Here is a 15,412-nt window from a genome sequence, read left to right as displayed (position 1 = left end):
TTGGAGTGTGGGGTTCAAACCTCCCTTTATCTGGGTGCAGTGCAGCTGCTTTTGTTGTGTTTTACTGCAGAGATGCTCCATATCTGTGAACAACCAATGGCATTTATGTGCTGCTGCAAACTGTCTGTACTTTAAATCTTTGTTTAGAGTTTTGACACTCTTTTAGAAATCCCTTGGAAAAGGTCACATCTTTAGCAGTAAGGGACCAGTGCAGTGGCCTGTGAGCTGTAGGTGACACTGAGGGAAGTGTTCACAGCCCCACTGCAGCTGCCCCTGCATTGGTTCTGACACCTCCCTTGCAGGGGGAATTAATCCTTAAGCAGCATTTGCACTGTAACCTGGCATCTCTAGTGGGCTGGACCCTGCAGCGTGACTCCTGTCAGCCTGAAGGGGGCTGAGATTGAAGGCTGTGCTGGATTCTGTCCTACTGGGAAACTGTGCCAGTGCAGGGTTTGGGGTTTTGGCAGTTGTGTTAAAGCAGCTATTGCAGTGTTCTCCTCCTATCTGGCAGCAAGAACTGGGTTACACAGGAGACACTCTTTGGCATCTTACCAGCACTGCCTTTGGAAATGTGCTTATAACATGCTTTTTTACTGTCACTGCACAGTGAAGATCAGGTGAGAAGCTAATTCAGATCCCTGTTTTCCCATAATAGTTGTTAAAACCTGTATTACTTTGTGTGACAATGATAGTTTTACTCTTTTTGTCAGCTTATGAAAGTCTACTGATGAATGTCCTCTACAGCCTCCTGCTCTTTCCACTTTGTGCTTAGTGATCTTTGCCCAGTGCAAATATATAGCAGGTTTAAAAAAACAGAGAAGAAAATTGATGAGTGCCAAAGAGTGTTCCAAGAGGAGCCCAGCAGCACGACTTCAGCTCTTAAAAGAGATGTAGGCATGGAACTAGTTCCAAAGTGGACTTCAGGCACTTGTGCTAAAATTCTGTGCTGAGTCTGATGCTTCATGCACTTCTAGAACAATGTGATCTTCAGTTGGAAGTATGGTTTTATAGCAAATACTCAATTTAGGTTGTTTTTTTTTTTTTTTAAAGTAGCTGAAGAAGACAAGTGCCAGCCTGGGAAAAACACAGGCCTGTGACTGCATTAGTAACAAACCTGGAACCACCTGCAGAGCTGGAGGAAAGAATGACCCAAGTTCTGATTTTGATCCTGCTGAGCTCAGGACAGTTAGGGAGGTCACAGAGGATGCAGAGAGTTGTGTCTCTGGATCCTTTAGGCAACTGAGAGCTGAAATAGTCTGGTGCTGAAATAGTTCCAGTACTAGAGCAAGAATTACAGACTAATTTTTCTTAAAATCATAGTCCACAAGTTCCCTTGTCTGAAGTGCTGTGCAGCTCTGTGTCCCCTTTGCCAGCCCCCTGGGAACTGTTCCCTGTGGGGATATCAGCTCACAGCTCTTTAGGAGCCCAGAACTGAGTATCAGTGTTTTGTTTGTTACGGGCCTCAGAGCAGATCTGAGCCTGGGGTGTTCTCCTTTCCATGCAGGTGACTGAGGATTGTCTGGTAGGATGAAGCTGGATGTGTTTGTCTGTCTCTGCAGGTGACAGAGCTGCGAGGACTGGCCACTATTCTGGTTGGTGTCGTGACATGCGACACCATCAACTTCTTTACAACCAAGCCTCAGGCCATCATTGTGGACATCACTGAACTGGGCACCATCAAGCTGCAGCTGGAGGTCCTCTGGAAGTAAGTAGAGCTTCCAATGGGAAAAGCTAGAAAACATTGGAAATGATCAAAGGCTCTTAAGTATGTCAGTGAGCAGCATTCACCCCACAGTCCTCTCTCCATTCAAGGTGCAGGACAGATGACAGCCTTGTGCTTCCTCACAGCCATCCCAGCTGCTGGGCCTGATCTCTGTTGGACCAGTCCTCAGGAGGGCAGGGGAAAGGACACAAGCTCTTTCTATGACTTTTCAGATCTTCCTTTGCTCTCACCAAAGCCATGGATAGCCATGGGAGCTGACTTAGCCTTAGTGAGCCTTACTTAGCTCACCCCTCTTCACAGTGAGCATTCAGTCCAGCTCCAAGCAATTTATGTCCATCTATAAAATATGAAAAATAATCTTGAGGATGATGAAATGAAACTGGAAGTAGCAGCTTGTAGGCACAATGAAAAAAAAATACATAGCTGAAATTTTAGAGCAATCACTCTGACCAGATCACAATTTGTTATAAATGAAGCTTTCCCAAAACTTGGCACCTTCATATTTGCACTGAGTAGTTATGGATACGAGGCCTGTTTGTGCACTACAGGGAAGCTTGGTTACAGATGTGCTTTTAAAATAGCTGAGCATTGTCATGGTGCCTGTGATTTATTAAATTGTTTTATAATTTAAATGTGTAAATTGATTATTGTAGTGGATTACTGATGTTATTAAAAGCAAATTCTCACTGTTGTGGATGCTGCAGTGGAACTTATTCCTCACTCCAGACTCACCAAGGTTTTTGAGGTAGTACTGTTGTTTCTGCTTTATGGGACTGTTGTTCCACACTGAAAGGACCATCTACAACAAATCAAGCCTTTTTAACCTGTTTCCATTTACTATTGTCCAGGGATTAAATGCAGCCCCTTAGTGAAGTGCCCAGTTAAACAGTAGGCACTGTTTTCTTGTACCTCTGTGTGTGGCTCACTGCAGTCCTTGATTCTTCCCAGCCCTCCATGGCCAAGAGGCCTTTGAACACACCTCTGTTATAAGGACCCTCTTGAAAGGCCACTTTGACCTGGGATCCAGGCTCTCTCCAGGAAAAGCAGAAACAGCTTTCAGGTTCCATTTCTGGGGCTGGGGAAAGAAAAGCTTTATTGATCAACACACAGTTTTTTGAATGTCTCTTGTGCATGCTGTGGTTCTTGACATTTACTGCTGACTTGTACCTGCAACTGGGCTGAAAAATGTGTCTTGCCCACAGCACCAGAAAATGATTTTCCAACACACAGAGTCAGTTGCTCAAAGTCAATGAGAAATAAACTCACCCAGCAGAGTTTGGCTGCACCCGTTTATGGTGCTTCTTCCTCCTGAGATCTGACAGTGGGCATCAGGATGTGGTTTGTTTTGGTGAGGTGCTCAGAAGAAGTCACTTCTACTCCCTTGTTATTAACCCACACCAATGGCATCTGACAGTCCCTTCACTTACTGCTGCTGGATCTGCTCACTTCCTTTCCTCTCTGTCAGTAGCTTCCATAATTAATTATGCACATAAGCTGTTCTTACAAAAGGACTGTATGAGGAAATCCCCTCCCTATTCTGGGATATTGCATAGTTCCTCATAATAGCCTGAATCTCCACAGCAAATTACATTTGTGGCAGAACTTTCTGGAAAAGTCCAATCCTGATGCTGTTGACCCTCTGGCTGTGGTGTCTGATAGCTCTGAGTGCAGCTCTGGGCTGGCAAAAGCAGCAGGTCTGTGGTATTTGTGACAATCATCACAGCCTTTGGAGTTGGCAGCAGCTGAGCTGGGAGCAGGGTTTGTCATGACTCATTTTCTTTGGGAGTTAATCCCCACTTGGAATTTTTCAGCGGGTGAGAAAACCCCGGCTGTGTGTCTCTGCTGTGTTTAAGTTTTGTGAAATGCGTTGGTGTCCCACCAAGAGGATTCTCCAGAGCACTTCTGTGCAGAGCTGGCCTCTCCTCTGGCAGCCTGTTTGCTGGAGTTCTTTACAGAAAAGAGAAGTTTTGTGGTGATAACTCAGGGTGTTTCTGTTTGCAAAGATAGAGCACTCAAAACAACAGCTGCTTTTCTCTTTGATTTGAGAATAACTAAACAAATCCATCTGATTTGCCCAAACTTCTCTGAGGCACAAGCTTTCAGTCTAGACCTGCTTTGTGAGGAATCCAAATGCAGATCTCTCTCTTCCGCTTCTCAATGTATATTTTCTTTTAAATAGGTCTCCAGTCTTCTGGGCTCAAACAAAAGTGCCTTCAGCTCCTTTATAGATCATGCCATGAGGAGTGTGAATGAACTTGGGGCCGTTGCAGAACAGCTTTGTTGGCCAGTTTGGCAAAAGGCTTTGGGTTTTTTGCCAACCTAAACAGCAGTCTGAATTCTGTGTCTCACATGCAGGACAAAGAGAAAGCTGTATTCTCCTTTCAGAACTTCAGCAGCACCCTGTGCTGGGATCCAAGGGCACCATCCAGTCAGAACTGCTCTGGTGACTCTGCCTGCTTTGGGCTGTGCTGGCCTGGCTCACGGGGCTTCCTGCAGTGAGAGAAAACCTGAAGGGAGAATAAAAAAGGAAAGTCTGGTTTCTATTTTTGGATGCTGCCAGTCCTGATCTTATAGGTGAAAACTTAGGTGAATATGTAGTTACTCCTGCAGTATCTTCAGGCAGTATCCATCAGTGCATCCCTGTGCACTCATAGCCTGGGGCTGTGACAAGCTGTACTAACCTGCAAAATGTACTTGCTGTGCTTTAAGGGGTAGGTGAAACACCTACTAACAACCTTCTCACTGTTAAATTGCATGGGCATGTTCACCTGGGTTTGATGGTGGCAAGAGAAATCTCATGATTAATAGTGAGTCCAGTCAGTTGACTAGAATTGGCTTTTTTTTTTGTATTAATGTAAGTCTGGATTCATAGGCTGAACACTGGGATTCAGGCAGGTCTATCCACCAAGAGCTCTTCTGGTCTGGTGGTGTTTAATCCATGGACAGAAAGGGAGTGCTTGGGGCATAGTAGGAGAAAGGAAGGAAGATCTTCTGGGGCTGAAGGCTGAACTGAGTTTGCTCTTAAGCTCTCTCTCATCACTTCTGCTCCTCTGAAAGCATAAACCAGGCAGTGTCCTCCTTACTCACCCAACAGAAAGTGCAGCAGGAGGAGGTAAATTATAGAAATCTGAAGTATTCCATCCCTCTACAGGTTTGGTGGGTGTGACAAAGTAACATCTCCCTGGGAGTTCATGCTCAGGGCTGGCAGAGCTCAGGTGGGCCACTTTGATTTTTTTTCCTAATAGAGTTTTTCAGCCTTGAGAAGGTGCCAATGGATAATCCTGTGCAGGCACATCAATGTGGACAGGATGGGATTAGCCACAGACACCCCCCCACCCCCTGCAGCAAGTACTTGCTCCACAATTTAAAGTTAAATAATGACATTTCTGCACACTTTTTTACCTACACAGAGGTTTTGTGTCAGTGATTTCAGGAAAGCCACTAGACAAACTAAGGAAAAGCCAGTGACAATTAAAGGCAATAGTCTGTTTGCAAAGTCTGGTGCATGACAGATCTCAGCCATGGATTGCCTCAAACCTGGGCATGTGTCTGGGGAAAGCCCACTCCATTTGACTCATTTCCTGTGTTTTCCCCTGGAATATCCCCTACTGGATTCTGTCAATGTCAAAATGCTGGGAGAGATGGATTCATAGACCTGATGGATTCCCAGTCTGGTGGTTTGTTTGCTGTAGAAATGTGGAAGGAGATGATGGATCGTGCCCAAAGAGCTTAGAGCCAAGAGATAATAGAAGCTTTAGAGCAGACTCCATTCTTTCTTTCCCCTCTGCTCTCAGCTGTTCCTTGCAGGGACTGGAAGTGTGTCCTTGTCTGGAGGCAGCTGAAGAACTGCATTTTGCTGGAGGGTTCCAGGAATTGTCAAAGGGGCAAAACAGATTCAGTTTGTTGTTGTTGTTCCTTTCCCAGAAGTGTCATTTTGCATTACTGCAGTGCTATATTAAAAGCTAAAAGTGAAAAATGTGAGGAATGGATCCCTGTGACTTTTTCTAAGAAATGCCACGGGTAGGAGTAATTTGCTTTCATCAGCAAACACAGCAGGCTTTGGGGAAAAGGCTCTGGCTGTCAGAAACCCGATTTATTTCTGTCCAGTGAGTCAATGCAGGTGGTGGTGGTTGGGACTCCGTGGAACTGGGCTGTGTGATGGACCCCAGCTGGGTGACACTGGTTAATTCAGCCAATTAACCTGTGCTAGGGGAGCTCAGAGCGTCACCTCTGTGCTGAGGAGCTGCACTGCAGGGTGCTGGGGAGAACTGTCCCTGTGCAACACCAGCAGCTGGAGAGACTTGGAGCTCTGCTTTTCAACTTTTGCCAGAGAGCAGAAGTTCTTTTCCCTGCAATTGATTAGTCCTCATTCCCTTCTGGATCTCCTGCAAGGTACAGCTGAATGCAGCTGACTTTATCCTGCTGTTTGGTCGTCATGTTCCTATCACTGAGGTTACAGATTTGTGGTGAACGGTTCACTTTTTTCCAAATGCCAGTCCTTAAGTGGAAAAACAAACTTTCTTTTGGTGCCACAAGGCGTATCAGTGGGGAACAAAAGTAACACGTAGGAAAAACAAACTCGCTTTGCTGAACTTGAAATATGTTTTCCCTCTCCTGGGAGACAGTTTGTCCAAGTTTCCTTAGACTGCCTTGCAAAGGAGTTGGGAAATTAATGGCTGTGATGCAGAAGGTAACTGGGAACTCTTTAGAGCAGGACTTGTCAAGCTCTTGCAGCCCACAGCCAGTACCTTCTGGGGCTGTAAGTGGCCTCATCCATGCCTATGTGACCCACAGAACTGCCCTGTAGCCCTGCACAGCTTCCTCTGCCACCCAGTCATTTATTAGTAAGTGGAGGATAATGAGGGGGTTTTATTGGCTTTTCCAGGTGCTGTGTGCTCTGCAGGAGGGAAATTGGCAGTTTTCCTTTATTACATGTGCTCTGTTTCCTTCCTACCTGGAGTGGTGCCTGTCCCACTGTGCCCAGTGCCTGTCACACACAGGCTGTGCTGGATGGGCAGCACCAGGGCCTGTGCAGGCTCTGCAGGAGGACAGGAAGCACTTCAGCCTCTTGGAACACTGGACTCTTCCAAAGACTCTGGCACAGGTCTCTGTCTAAAGGTTGTTGAGAATTCTGTGTAAAATACCTTCTTGCCTACCTCTTTCTCTGCTGGAGCAATCAAAGATACTGGTCAGAGGGGCAGTTTCTGTTTCCTTTTATTCACTGTGGCATTGACTGAATGTCACAGTTGAAATCCTCCTAGCTGTTCCTGCAGCTGAACACCTCTGTGCTCTCTGCTCTCACTGACACTTTGGCCTTTGTTTTCTGCTACAGCCCCTTTGACACAGAGAACCTGTTTTTGTCACCTGGAAGCACTGCCAAGTTTTCTGTGGGTAGCAGGAAGAGCTCGTTATACAACTGGACCCCCCCAAACACCCCCAGCTTCAGAGAGAAATACTACCTGGTGAGTACCTGAGGAAAGCAAGATGCAAAGCACAGACCTAGGGCTTGATTTTGGGTTAGATTAGACTGTTCAGGAGCACACTCAGAAGTGTGAAAGCATAGCACTCTGGGCCTTTGCAGTTTGGGGCTTTGTTATGTTTTCTTTTAAGCCCCATTCATTTAACCCAGAAACAGGTTTTCAGCTACCTTAGTAACTCTCACCAGAAAGATAAACCATGCAGTTACTGCTGCTCCTCTGTTCAAATTGGTTTCAGTAGTTTTTTGTCCAATCCATGCTGGCCTGGCCCCACGTGTAGAAGAGCCCTGTGCTTTGATGGATTTGGGTGCATGTTTCCAAAAACAGGAACCAGAGTTGTATCTCTTGGGTGGGATCTCAGGCTTCCCAGTTTGCTCATTTATGGATCTCTTTGCTGCAGTCTCTTTTGCAGCTGAGGCAGAACCAGGGGGATGTAAGTGATGAAGCCCAGCCCCCCAGCATTCTGAGCTACTTGGCTGCCTGTGATTTTGATGACCATGGGAGGAGCAAAGCTCACAATCCTGCAGAGACCAGCGAGGGAGACTCGTTCAGCTCTGAGGACCAGAAAGGGGCAGAATCCCGAAGTACAACTCCAGCTCTGGACCACAGGCCATTGGTGATTATTCAAGAGACTGGTGCAGAAGAGCACCAGCACCCTCTCCCAGATCACACAACTCTGGATATCCTGAAGAAGACTCCATGTGGGGATGGATTTCCAAGTAACCCGTCCAGTCTTCTGAATTGCCACAAGGGCAGGAGGGATTCTGTGAGCCAGCCCAGGACTCGGCGCCTGGCAGAGCAGGAGGACAGCAGCCAGAAAAGCTGGAATGCTGCAAGTGACCCGAGACTGGATGGACATACAAAGTCTATTGACAAGACTCTTCAAGAAGTGTTGAATTTGCTGAAATCACATGATGTGGGGCAAGCCCAGCTGGAGAAATTGGAATACCAGGTTTCGTCTCTGAGGGATAAATTAAAGGTATGGGAATGTTTTACCTTTGGGACATGGTGCAGCTTCCTCTGTTACCCCTAAATCTGAAGATGTTCTGTGACCCTGAGGCTGATTTCATTTAATGATGCAGCAATGGCACGTTCCCAAAAGGAGTTTGGCCACCAGAGGTCAGGCAGGACTCGGGAAAGGCAGCTCCCAGTGCTGGGCACAGAGCAACGACTGGGAAAGAAATAACCAGTGCAGTCCAACTGGAAACCAGTCTGGACTAAGCTGAGCCTGAACTATGTCAGAGCCTCAGCATTTAGGTTTGCTTCTAATCCTTTGATATTTTTAAAATTTGGTATAGCTCAAGGTGCCTGCATCAGTTCATCAAGCCGATATGCTAAGAATGAAATCAGAAAAGCAAATTAATTTATTATTAGGAATGATTTCAAAACCAGCAAAGAACTCCTGCAAAATGGCTTGATACTACAAATAACAACATTTTTCCTTCCACCCCATCAACAGCAAAAGACACTTCATCACAAACACTCATCTATGGAGAGTTTAATGGTGGAGACAGTCCTGGAAAGCTTTGACTTCCTAAACGCTGACTGCAGTGCTGACGAGCTCTCGCTGTTTGGGAGCATCAGGACAGCCAGTGTCAGGTATGTGCTGTGGGGACAGGGACAGGGCTGAGGGGGAGCACCTGACTGAGTAACAGCTGTGCAGAGCTGCTGCTGGTGTGAACACCCAGCACAGAAACATGTCCTCATGTTTTTAAGAAGGTTATAAATGCAATTAAAAAAAATGCCGCTTTGTTTGGTGCCACCTGGTTTGTACTTTTGTGACTTTCTTGAAGGCTCCTGTTGAGACTGCACATCTTCAATTTTATTTAGTGATGAGAGTTCTAACTCCTTTTTCCCCTCATCTCAACAGCACATACAATGACAACACACTGAAGACCCTGAGCTGTGACACGAGACCAGAAACTCAAGATGTCACTACTGGTGATGACAACTTAGACATGCTGTTGATAACTCACCTGAAGCTGTGCAAAGGTCTTCTGCAGGTACAGAACAGCCTGGGGGTTCCCAGGGCACTGGATGTCATTGTTGATTCTGATTATGGACAGAAGGGATTATGTAGCTGTTTTATAAAAGCAGAAAGACTCAGAATGGAAATGGAGTCCAAAAACTGCAGCATCTTCATGTATCTACACAGAACATGTCATATGAAACTCTGCTGCCTTTCTTCAGCCTCTGGGTTTTGCTGGAGCTCTAATTAGTACCTTGTGCCCTAAGCAGGCTGTAAATGCAATCAGACAGGTTTGACTCTAAATGTACAAGGGGTGATCAATTTTTGAATGAATGAAAAACTGATACTACCAGTAGCATGTACTGTGATGGCAGAGGGGCCTTCTCAGAGCAGCTGATGTTTTCTCACTGCTCTTAGAAGTTTGATTCCAAGAAACAAATCCTGGTTTATCTTGAGCTTTATACTGCCCTTGTTTCAGCTGCTGAGATACATATGTTGCATTTCAGAAACTGAGGTCACCAAACGTAGCCCAGGTTGTCCAGGAGAGCATTTTGGAAGAAGTATCTGAGCAGACCCGAGTGCTGGGGGATGTCCTGGATATGTCTGTTGAAGAAAGTGAGTAGCTGCATTATTTCCAAGGCATGCCAGAGATGGGAGAGGTGCACCCCTGATGTGCCTGCTCCAGCTTCCCCAGACACATCAGTGTTTCATTCTAAATTCCTTGCAAACAGTCACATAATTAAACCAGCTCTTATATCTGGATTCTTAGAGAAAACAGGGCTCATGGTTTGCTTTGGATTTTTTCTGCAAGGAAGGAAAAGATTTGGAGAAATTTGTCTCGAAGAGTAGCTGAACTGGTATGTTTTAAACAGGGATGTTGTAGATGATGGAGTTTGCAGTCAAAGAACAGCAGAGCAGCCTTAGTAAAATCCTCTTTTATCTGTCCTTTTACTTGGTAAGCAAACAGCCCAAATTCTGTGTCCATCTGCAAGAACAGTTGGGCAATTCTTCCCACCTCAGGCCTTCCCAATACTAAACTCCTCTATATACTGTTGATAAAATGCTAAAGCACAATGGGAGACTTGGAAGGCTTTTGTTCTCATCTTGGTAAATGCAGCATCAAGAATGCAAATTTTAGTTGGAAGCATTTGCTGACAGATTTTATCCTGGAGGATGTGAGAATAACCTGTTCCAAAGGGCCTTTGGTACAGTGTGACAGGGGAAGTGTGGGAGTGTTAAATGCAGGAGTTCAATCTCTGTAGGGAAGAGCAAGGCATGAAGGGTCCAAAGGGTAGTGAGAAACCACAGGGCATTGCTTCAAGTGAAGTGTTTGATAAGAGAGAGCCCTGAGGAAGGAACACGAGGCAGGATCTCTAAAACCTGGCAGTGGCACATCTTTGGCTGATAGAAGGGCAGCCAGTTAAACTCACAGAAAATTCTTCTGGAGCTGGACTCACACACCAGGACAAAATGAACAATAAGGGGCAGAAGAGCTGCTGATGACAGTTTGGGAGCTCAGCCTAAGCTTGGTGAGATCAGTGCTTGCAGGTTTTAGCATTTTGGCAGGAAATGCCCCATTTTGAACAAAAGCATCTCTGTCACAAATACAAGTTAACGCTGACCCATGTCTAGATAATCCATCTGGTGCCTAATTTCTCATGTAAAATCCAAAATCTGCTGGAGCTCATGGACTTCTTCAAATGTGGGGTTTCAGTTATTCAGAAGACTAAGAAGAAGAAGCACTATCTGAAGATGTGGAGTGACCTTGCAGAGCCTGGCAGCATCTTGTTGGCTTCGGCAGAAAGGTTCCGTCATGCCCTGAAATACACGATGATGCTCAAAGTGAAGGAAAAGTACCCCAGGCAGCTGGAAGCAGGTACCACTGGAGCACAAATCCACTCAGACTGCACTTGGCTGCAGTGCTAAAGATTGTCCCTGTGCATTTAAAGAACCCCTAAACCTCTTACTTGTTCTCAGCAGCTTCCCACAAACTAACCTGCTGTTTTCTCATTTGTCCTTGTCCATGTTCCTTCTTCCAGTGCTGCAGAGGCTGCTGGAGCAGATCCTCACCTGTGATGGGTTGCTCCCCACTCCAAACCTCCAAACAGAACCAGTTACTTTATTCCAGTTTTATAGCTACCTGGACAAGCACCACATTGCCAGCCTGGAGAAACACTTGGGAAAACTTGCCAAGGAAGGTAATGGCAGTGCTTGGCTCCTCCTTTAGGGCTACCCTCCAGGTTCCCACTCAAGATAGAATGCCAGAGCAGGAAACACCCCAACCAGTGCACTGACAACTTGCTTCCATTTTAATTGCCCTTATGACCATGTAATTTTAATCAGAACAGGAAAGATGTGCTTGACTCCCATATCTGGCCATGTACAAACAAACCAGGTATGAAGGATGGGTTTATCTTAAGTGCCCTGAAAAGTGGGTTCTGGGATATTCTGAAGTTAAAGCAGAAGCAAAGTCAAGAGGAATCTACAGCTGGATCCAAGGACTGAGTAAAGTCTGGGGCTTTGGGTGTCTATTGCAGCTGGAATCAGACACAGAAAATAGCAATAAAATTGCAGAGGTTACTAACGTGCATTTTCTAGCCTGAGGTAGCCAGAGCCTCACTGGAGTCTTTTCCAACATGTGAAAGTACTTGAAAACCTACTCTGTGTTAGAAAAGAATTATTTTAAAAATAGTCTTTATATTGGCTGCATCTTTAGGCTTATGTTGATGCAGATGACTCATCTGGAGGGGGGCTAAAACTTGAGCATTCCTAGTCAGTGAAAAAGACCTGGAATATTCTTCAAATTGAAAGGGTAAATCCAGTGCCTGATTTCTTAGTTTTTAAAAGAGAGAGGGGTTTTTTTTGTCCTGTACCGTGAGATCTTCCAGGGCCATTTACGGGTATTTTGCTTGATCCTGTTCCTTGTTGTGGGCTGGGCTCTTGTCCCGATGCCCACGGCTGTGGGACCTGCTCTGGGTGTTGTCCTGGATGCACCCGGGGCTGGCACAGATCTGCTGTCCCAGCCTGGGCACGGGAGGAAATGGAACAATGGCAGGGAGAGAAGACAGGATGGGCAAAGGGGCAGCTGTCCCGGTTTGCTTCCTGCCACGCTTGGCTTCCTCGCCGGCCCCGGGAATAACTGCTTGTGGCTAAAGGGGACCGGGCCAGGGAGGAGCTCCTTGCAAATGTCTTGGTTTGCGGGTGAGTGAAGCCGAGCACTTCCCTCGCAGTGATGCTGATCGAGGAGCTGCAGTGCCCCGGGAGGCTGAAGACGCTGAAGAAGCTGAAGGGGAAGCGGCTGAACAAGCTGCAGCCGCTCCCGCAGACGCTGCGGCTGCTCGGGGAGCTGCAGCTGGACGAGAACCACCGAGTGAGCAAAGCGGCCACGTCCTGCCTGTGCCGCGCCGCCGCCAGCAGGAGCCTCAGGGCCAAGGTAAGCGCTGCAGCTCCCCTGGCCTTGCCGGGCTGCTGAGATCCACGGGATGGTTTCAGCCCGGAATGGCACTGCCCCCTCTGCCCTTGGCTTAGCTGTCAACTGGCCCCTGAACCACAGCAGTGCTGGGGTGGTTTGTCTCTGTCCTGTTTTTGCCTTTCAGATGGGCAGAGCTGCTCCTGTCAGTCTGCTTTGGTTGTTTGATTACACTCAAGGTGTTCTTTTTTACTTTCCTTTTTCCGTTCAGGCTGTGTTGTTTTACACTGATGCTTTATCTGACTGTGATGCAAGACTCCAGCAAGCTGCATGTTTGGCTCTTAAGAACCTCAGGGTAAGTGTTCACAGCTCTGCTGGGCACATCTGGCCACAGTCATGGATGCAGAAGTGTGTCTGGCTGGGATTTTAAAGCTGGTAGGGTCACTTTAGCAGCTTTCTGCTGTTTGTAATTCCTGAATTCTTTGGCTGCAATAGTTCCAAACCATTAATGCCGTTGTTCCAAAGGCAGCAGGAGGGGGAGCTGTGGGCATCTTGTTTGATGTGCCAGGCACAGCACAAGGACACAGGGGATGTGTTTGAACTCCTGTGATATCCAGTCACACAAGAAGAAATCAGAGTCTTACTCTTAAATTCAATTTGCAAAGCAACAACTGGGATTAACCCTTTCAGTGACGTCCTGGTTGGGTGATGCTGATTTAACGGTCCCTGTACCCTGGGACTTTTACACTTTCTAAGGCCCTAAGACAGGAGAGAAGGAGGTGACAGAGGTGAGAACATGTCAGGAAATGTAACTGCAAGCTGATGTGCTGGGGGAGAAGAGAAAGGTCTTGGTAGAATTCAGGTGCAAGAGGAGATGGGAGTTTGTGTGTCTGTGTTTGCCTTGTGAAAAACATCCACCAAACTGCTGAGGCCAATGTTTCCTTTCTCCCACAGGCTGTGGAGAGCATTGAGCAGGTTGCCCACCTGTGCCAGTCTGAGACAGAGGAAGTCAGGAATGCAGCCAGGGAAACAACACTGTCCTTTGGTAAGGCTTTCAAACAGTCTGAAAAAGTGATGTGAAATAGTGCAGGACCAGGAGAGGCCTCAGGTGCAGCCTGAACACATCCAAGACAGTGGAAATCCCTCTTGAACAGCTGTTTCATACCATGGAGACAAACTTATATCACAGGTACCAACCAAGGGCCCTCCTGTTGAGGTTTACAGAACCAGTCCAAGGAAATTCTCCAGGATAAAGTGCTTTAGGAACCAGTGAACCTTTTGAAAAGGTGGCAGATAAGAACCAAAGATGCTGGAAGTGATGCTGGAGAACTGTTTCCCTATTCTATTCTTCCAAAACCCCCTTTGATCCATGTTTAGTCCTGGGGATCTCCAGACACGCTTCCCAGAAACACTCAGGCTCACGTGCATGGCAAGTTTTCCAGCTGTGATGCTCCAAACTGTTACTCACATGGAAGTATTGGCAGGAGGCCTGATTTTCCATGGTAGCTTCCAGCAGGTTTGGGAAAACTGTTCCCTTAGGGACAGTGTTTGCCACTATTGGGAGTCCTTGTTAGTTCCAAACAGGGTCACAATGGAAGTGTTTCCAGAGGATCCCATTTCTCAGGCTGTTTCCTTTCTCCACAGGGGAAAAGGGCCGCCAGGCTTTCGAGAAAATGGACAGGATCTGCTGTGAACTGAGGGAAACTGCCCAGCACGAGGCCGAGATTGAAATCACCGTGTTTTAGGAGTGCAGTGGGAGGAGCTGCATCCCACTGTCCTCACAGCCACACGGGCACCTGAGGGATGGCTTTGGTTGTCCCTGCTCTGTCCGTGCTGCATCCCGCCCCAGGACAGGCTCATTTCCAAAGGGCAGAGTTTGCAGTCTCCACAATTCAGGCTGGAACAGGTTTTCTCACCATCTCTCAGCACGTGATCAAATACCAAGTGCCTGGATGAATGAAAGCTGGGATCTCTTGGAATGTGGCACCAGGTTGTCACTGGAGTTAAAATCTCCATCTTGCTGGAATTAGCTGCCCCTGCTCAAATTGTAAAACCAGTATGATTTATTTTCCCATGAAGTGTTTTATTAATTTGGCATTTCCCGAGGGAGAAATGATCACTCTCCAACAGTCCCTCTGGAAGGCAGCAGACAACAGCCTTTTACACCAACAGATCCAGCAGCATTGCTCAGTGGGTTCTTTTGCCTGGACAATTTAGTTGCAGAAGGAAAACTTGTTACTTCCGAAGTCTTCAACCTGCTTGCAGCTTAGGCCACGTTCCAGCAAGGACAGACAGTGTGTGGGAGGAGTGTGTGTGCTCAGCAGGAGGGTCTGTGTTGGGTTTGCCAGGTGCAGGTCTGAGGGAGGGACAGGTTTGGGTTGGTTTTAAATTTTGAGTTTAGTCATAGATCAAGACTTCTCATAATCATCCACCTGTTGTCAGGCCCTTCCTCAGCCCCTGGCTAGCAGGGCAGGGTGGCCATGGAGAGAAGCCTGGTTCAGGTACAATACTTGAAAGGGTTGGGCTTGTGTGTACATATTTTTATATATATATATATATGTATAAAATGTTTCTATTCAGTATTTATTTGTTGGATTTCATACTGTTTTCTGAAGTTCTAATAAACCATTGAGCCAAGTTCCTGGGAGTGTTTTGTGGTGCTGTGCTGGCAGGCCTGGGGACAGGTACGGGGCACTGGGCTTGATCCCTGTCCTGCCTGGGACAGGTCAGGCTTGGGCCCTTGGAGTTCAAATTGACCTGATTCATGTGAAAGACTAGAGCAGGGAGCTGGAGGGGTCAGGGAGAGACACAGGGGACTCATCTCTTTTACTCTG

General features: G+C 46.9%; 1 protein-coding gene across 5 annotated transcripts in view; it reads left to right on the top strand.

Moving 5' to 3' along the window:
- Window positions 1-15,196, top strand: part of RIPOR3 (RIPOR family member 3) — a 52,272-nt gene extending 37,076 nt beyond the window's left edge. For 4 of the 5 annotated variants that reach the window (XM_032704735.1, XM_032704736.1, XM_032704737.1 and 1 more), the window contains 12 exons: window positions 1,560-1,705; window positions 7,056-7,185; window positions 7,601-8,179; window positions 8,660-8,799; window positions 9,071-9,203; window positions 9,676-9,784; window positions 10,884-11,045; window positions 11,209-11,367; window positions 12,400-12,602; window positions 12,850-12,933; window positions 13,533-13,623; window positions 14,223-15,195. In XM_032704735.1, the coding sequence (XP_032560626.1) occupies window positions 1,560-1,705; window positions 7,056-7,185; window positions 7,601-8,179; window positions 8,660-8,799; window positions 9,071-9,203; window positions 9,676-9,784; window positions 10,884-11,045; window positions 11,209-11,367; window positions 12,400-12,602; window positions 12,850-12,933; window positions 13,533-13,623; window positions 14,223-14,323 (2,037 nt within the window). In that variant the 3' untranslated portion in view covers window positions 14,324-15,195. Of the gene's footprint in view, window positions 1-1,559; window positions 1,706-7,055; window positions 7,186-7,600; window positions 8,180-8,659; window positions 8,800-9,070; window positions 9,204-9,675; window positions 9,785-10,883; window positions 11,046-11,208; window positions 11,368-12,399; window positions 12,603-12,849; window positions 12,934-13,532; window positions 13,624-14,222 lie in introns of all 5 variants that reach the window. The other variant, XM_032704739.1, reaches the window with a different exon arrangement.
- Window positions 15,197-15,412: the final 216 nt, after the last annotated feature.

Source organism: Chiroxiphia lanceolata, chromosome 17, assembly GCF_009829145.1.
Source record: "Chiroxiphia lanceolata isolate bChiLan1 chromosome 17, bChiLan1.pri, whole genome shotgun sequence".
Classification (NCBI taxonomy): Eukaryota; Metazoa; Chordata; class Aves; order Passeriformes; family Pipridae; genus Chiroxiphia; species Chiroxiphia lanceolata.
The sequence above is the reverse complement of the archived record's forward strand: the minus strand, read 5'-3'. Positions and strand labels throughout refer to the sequence as shown.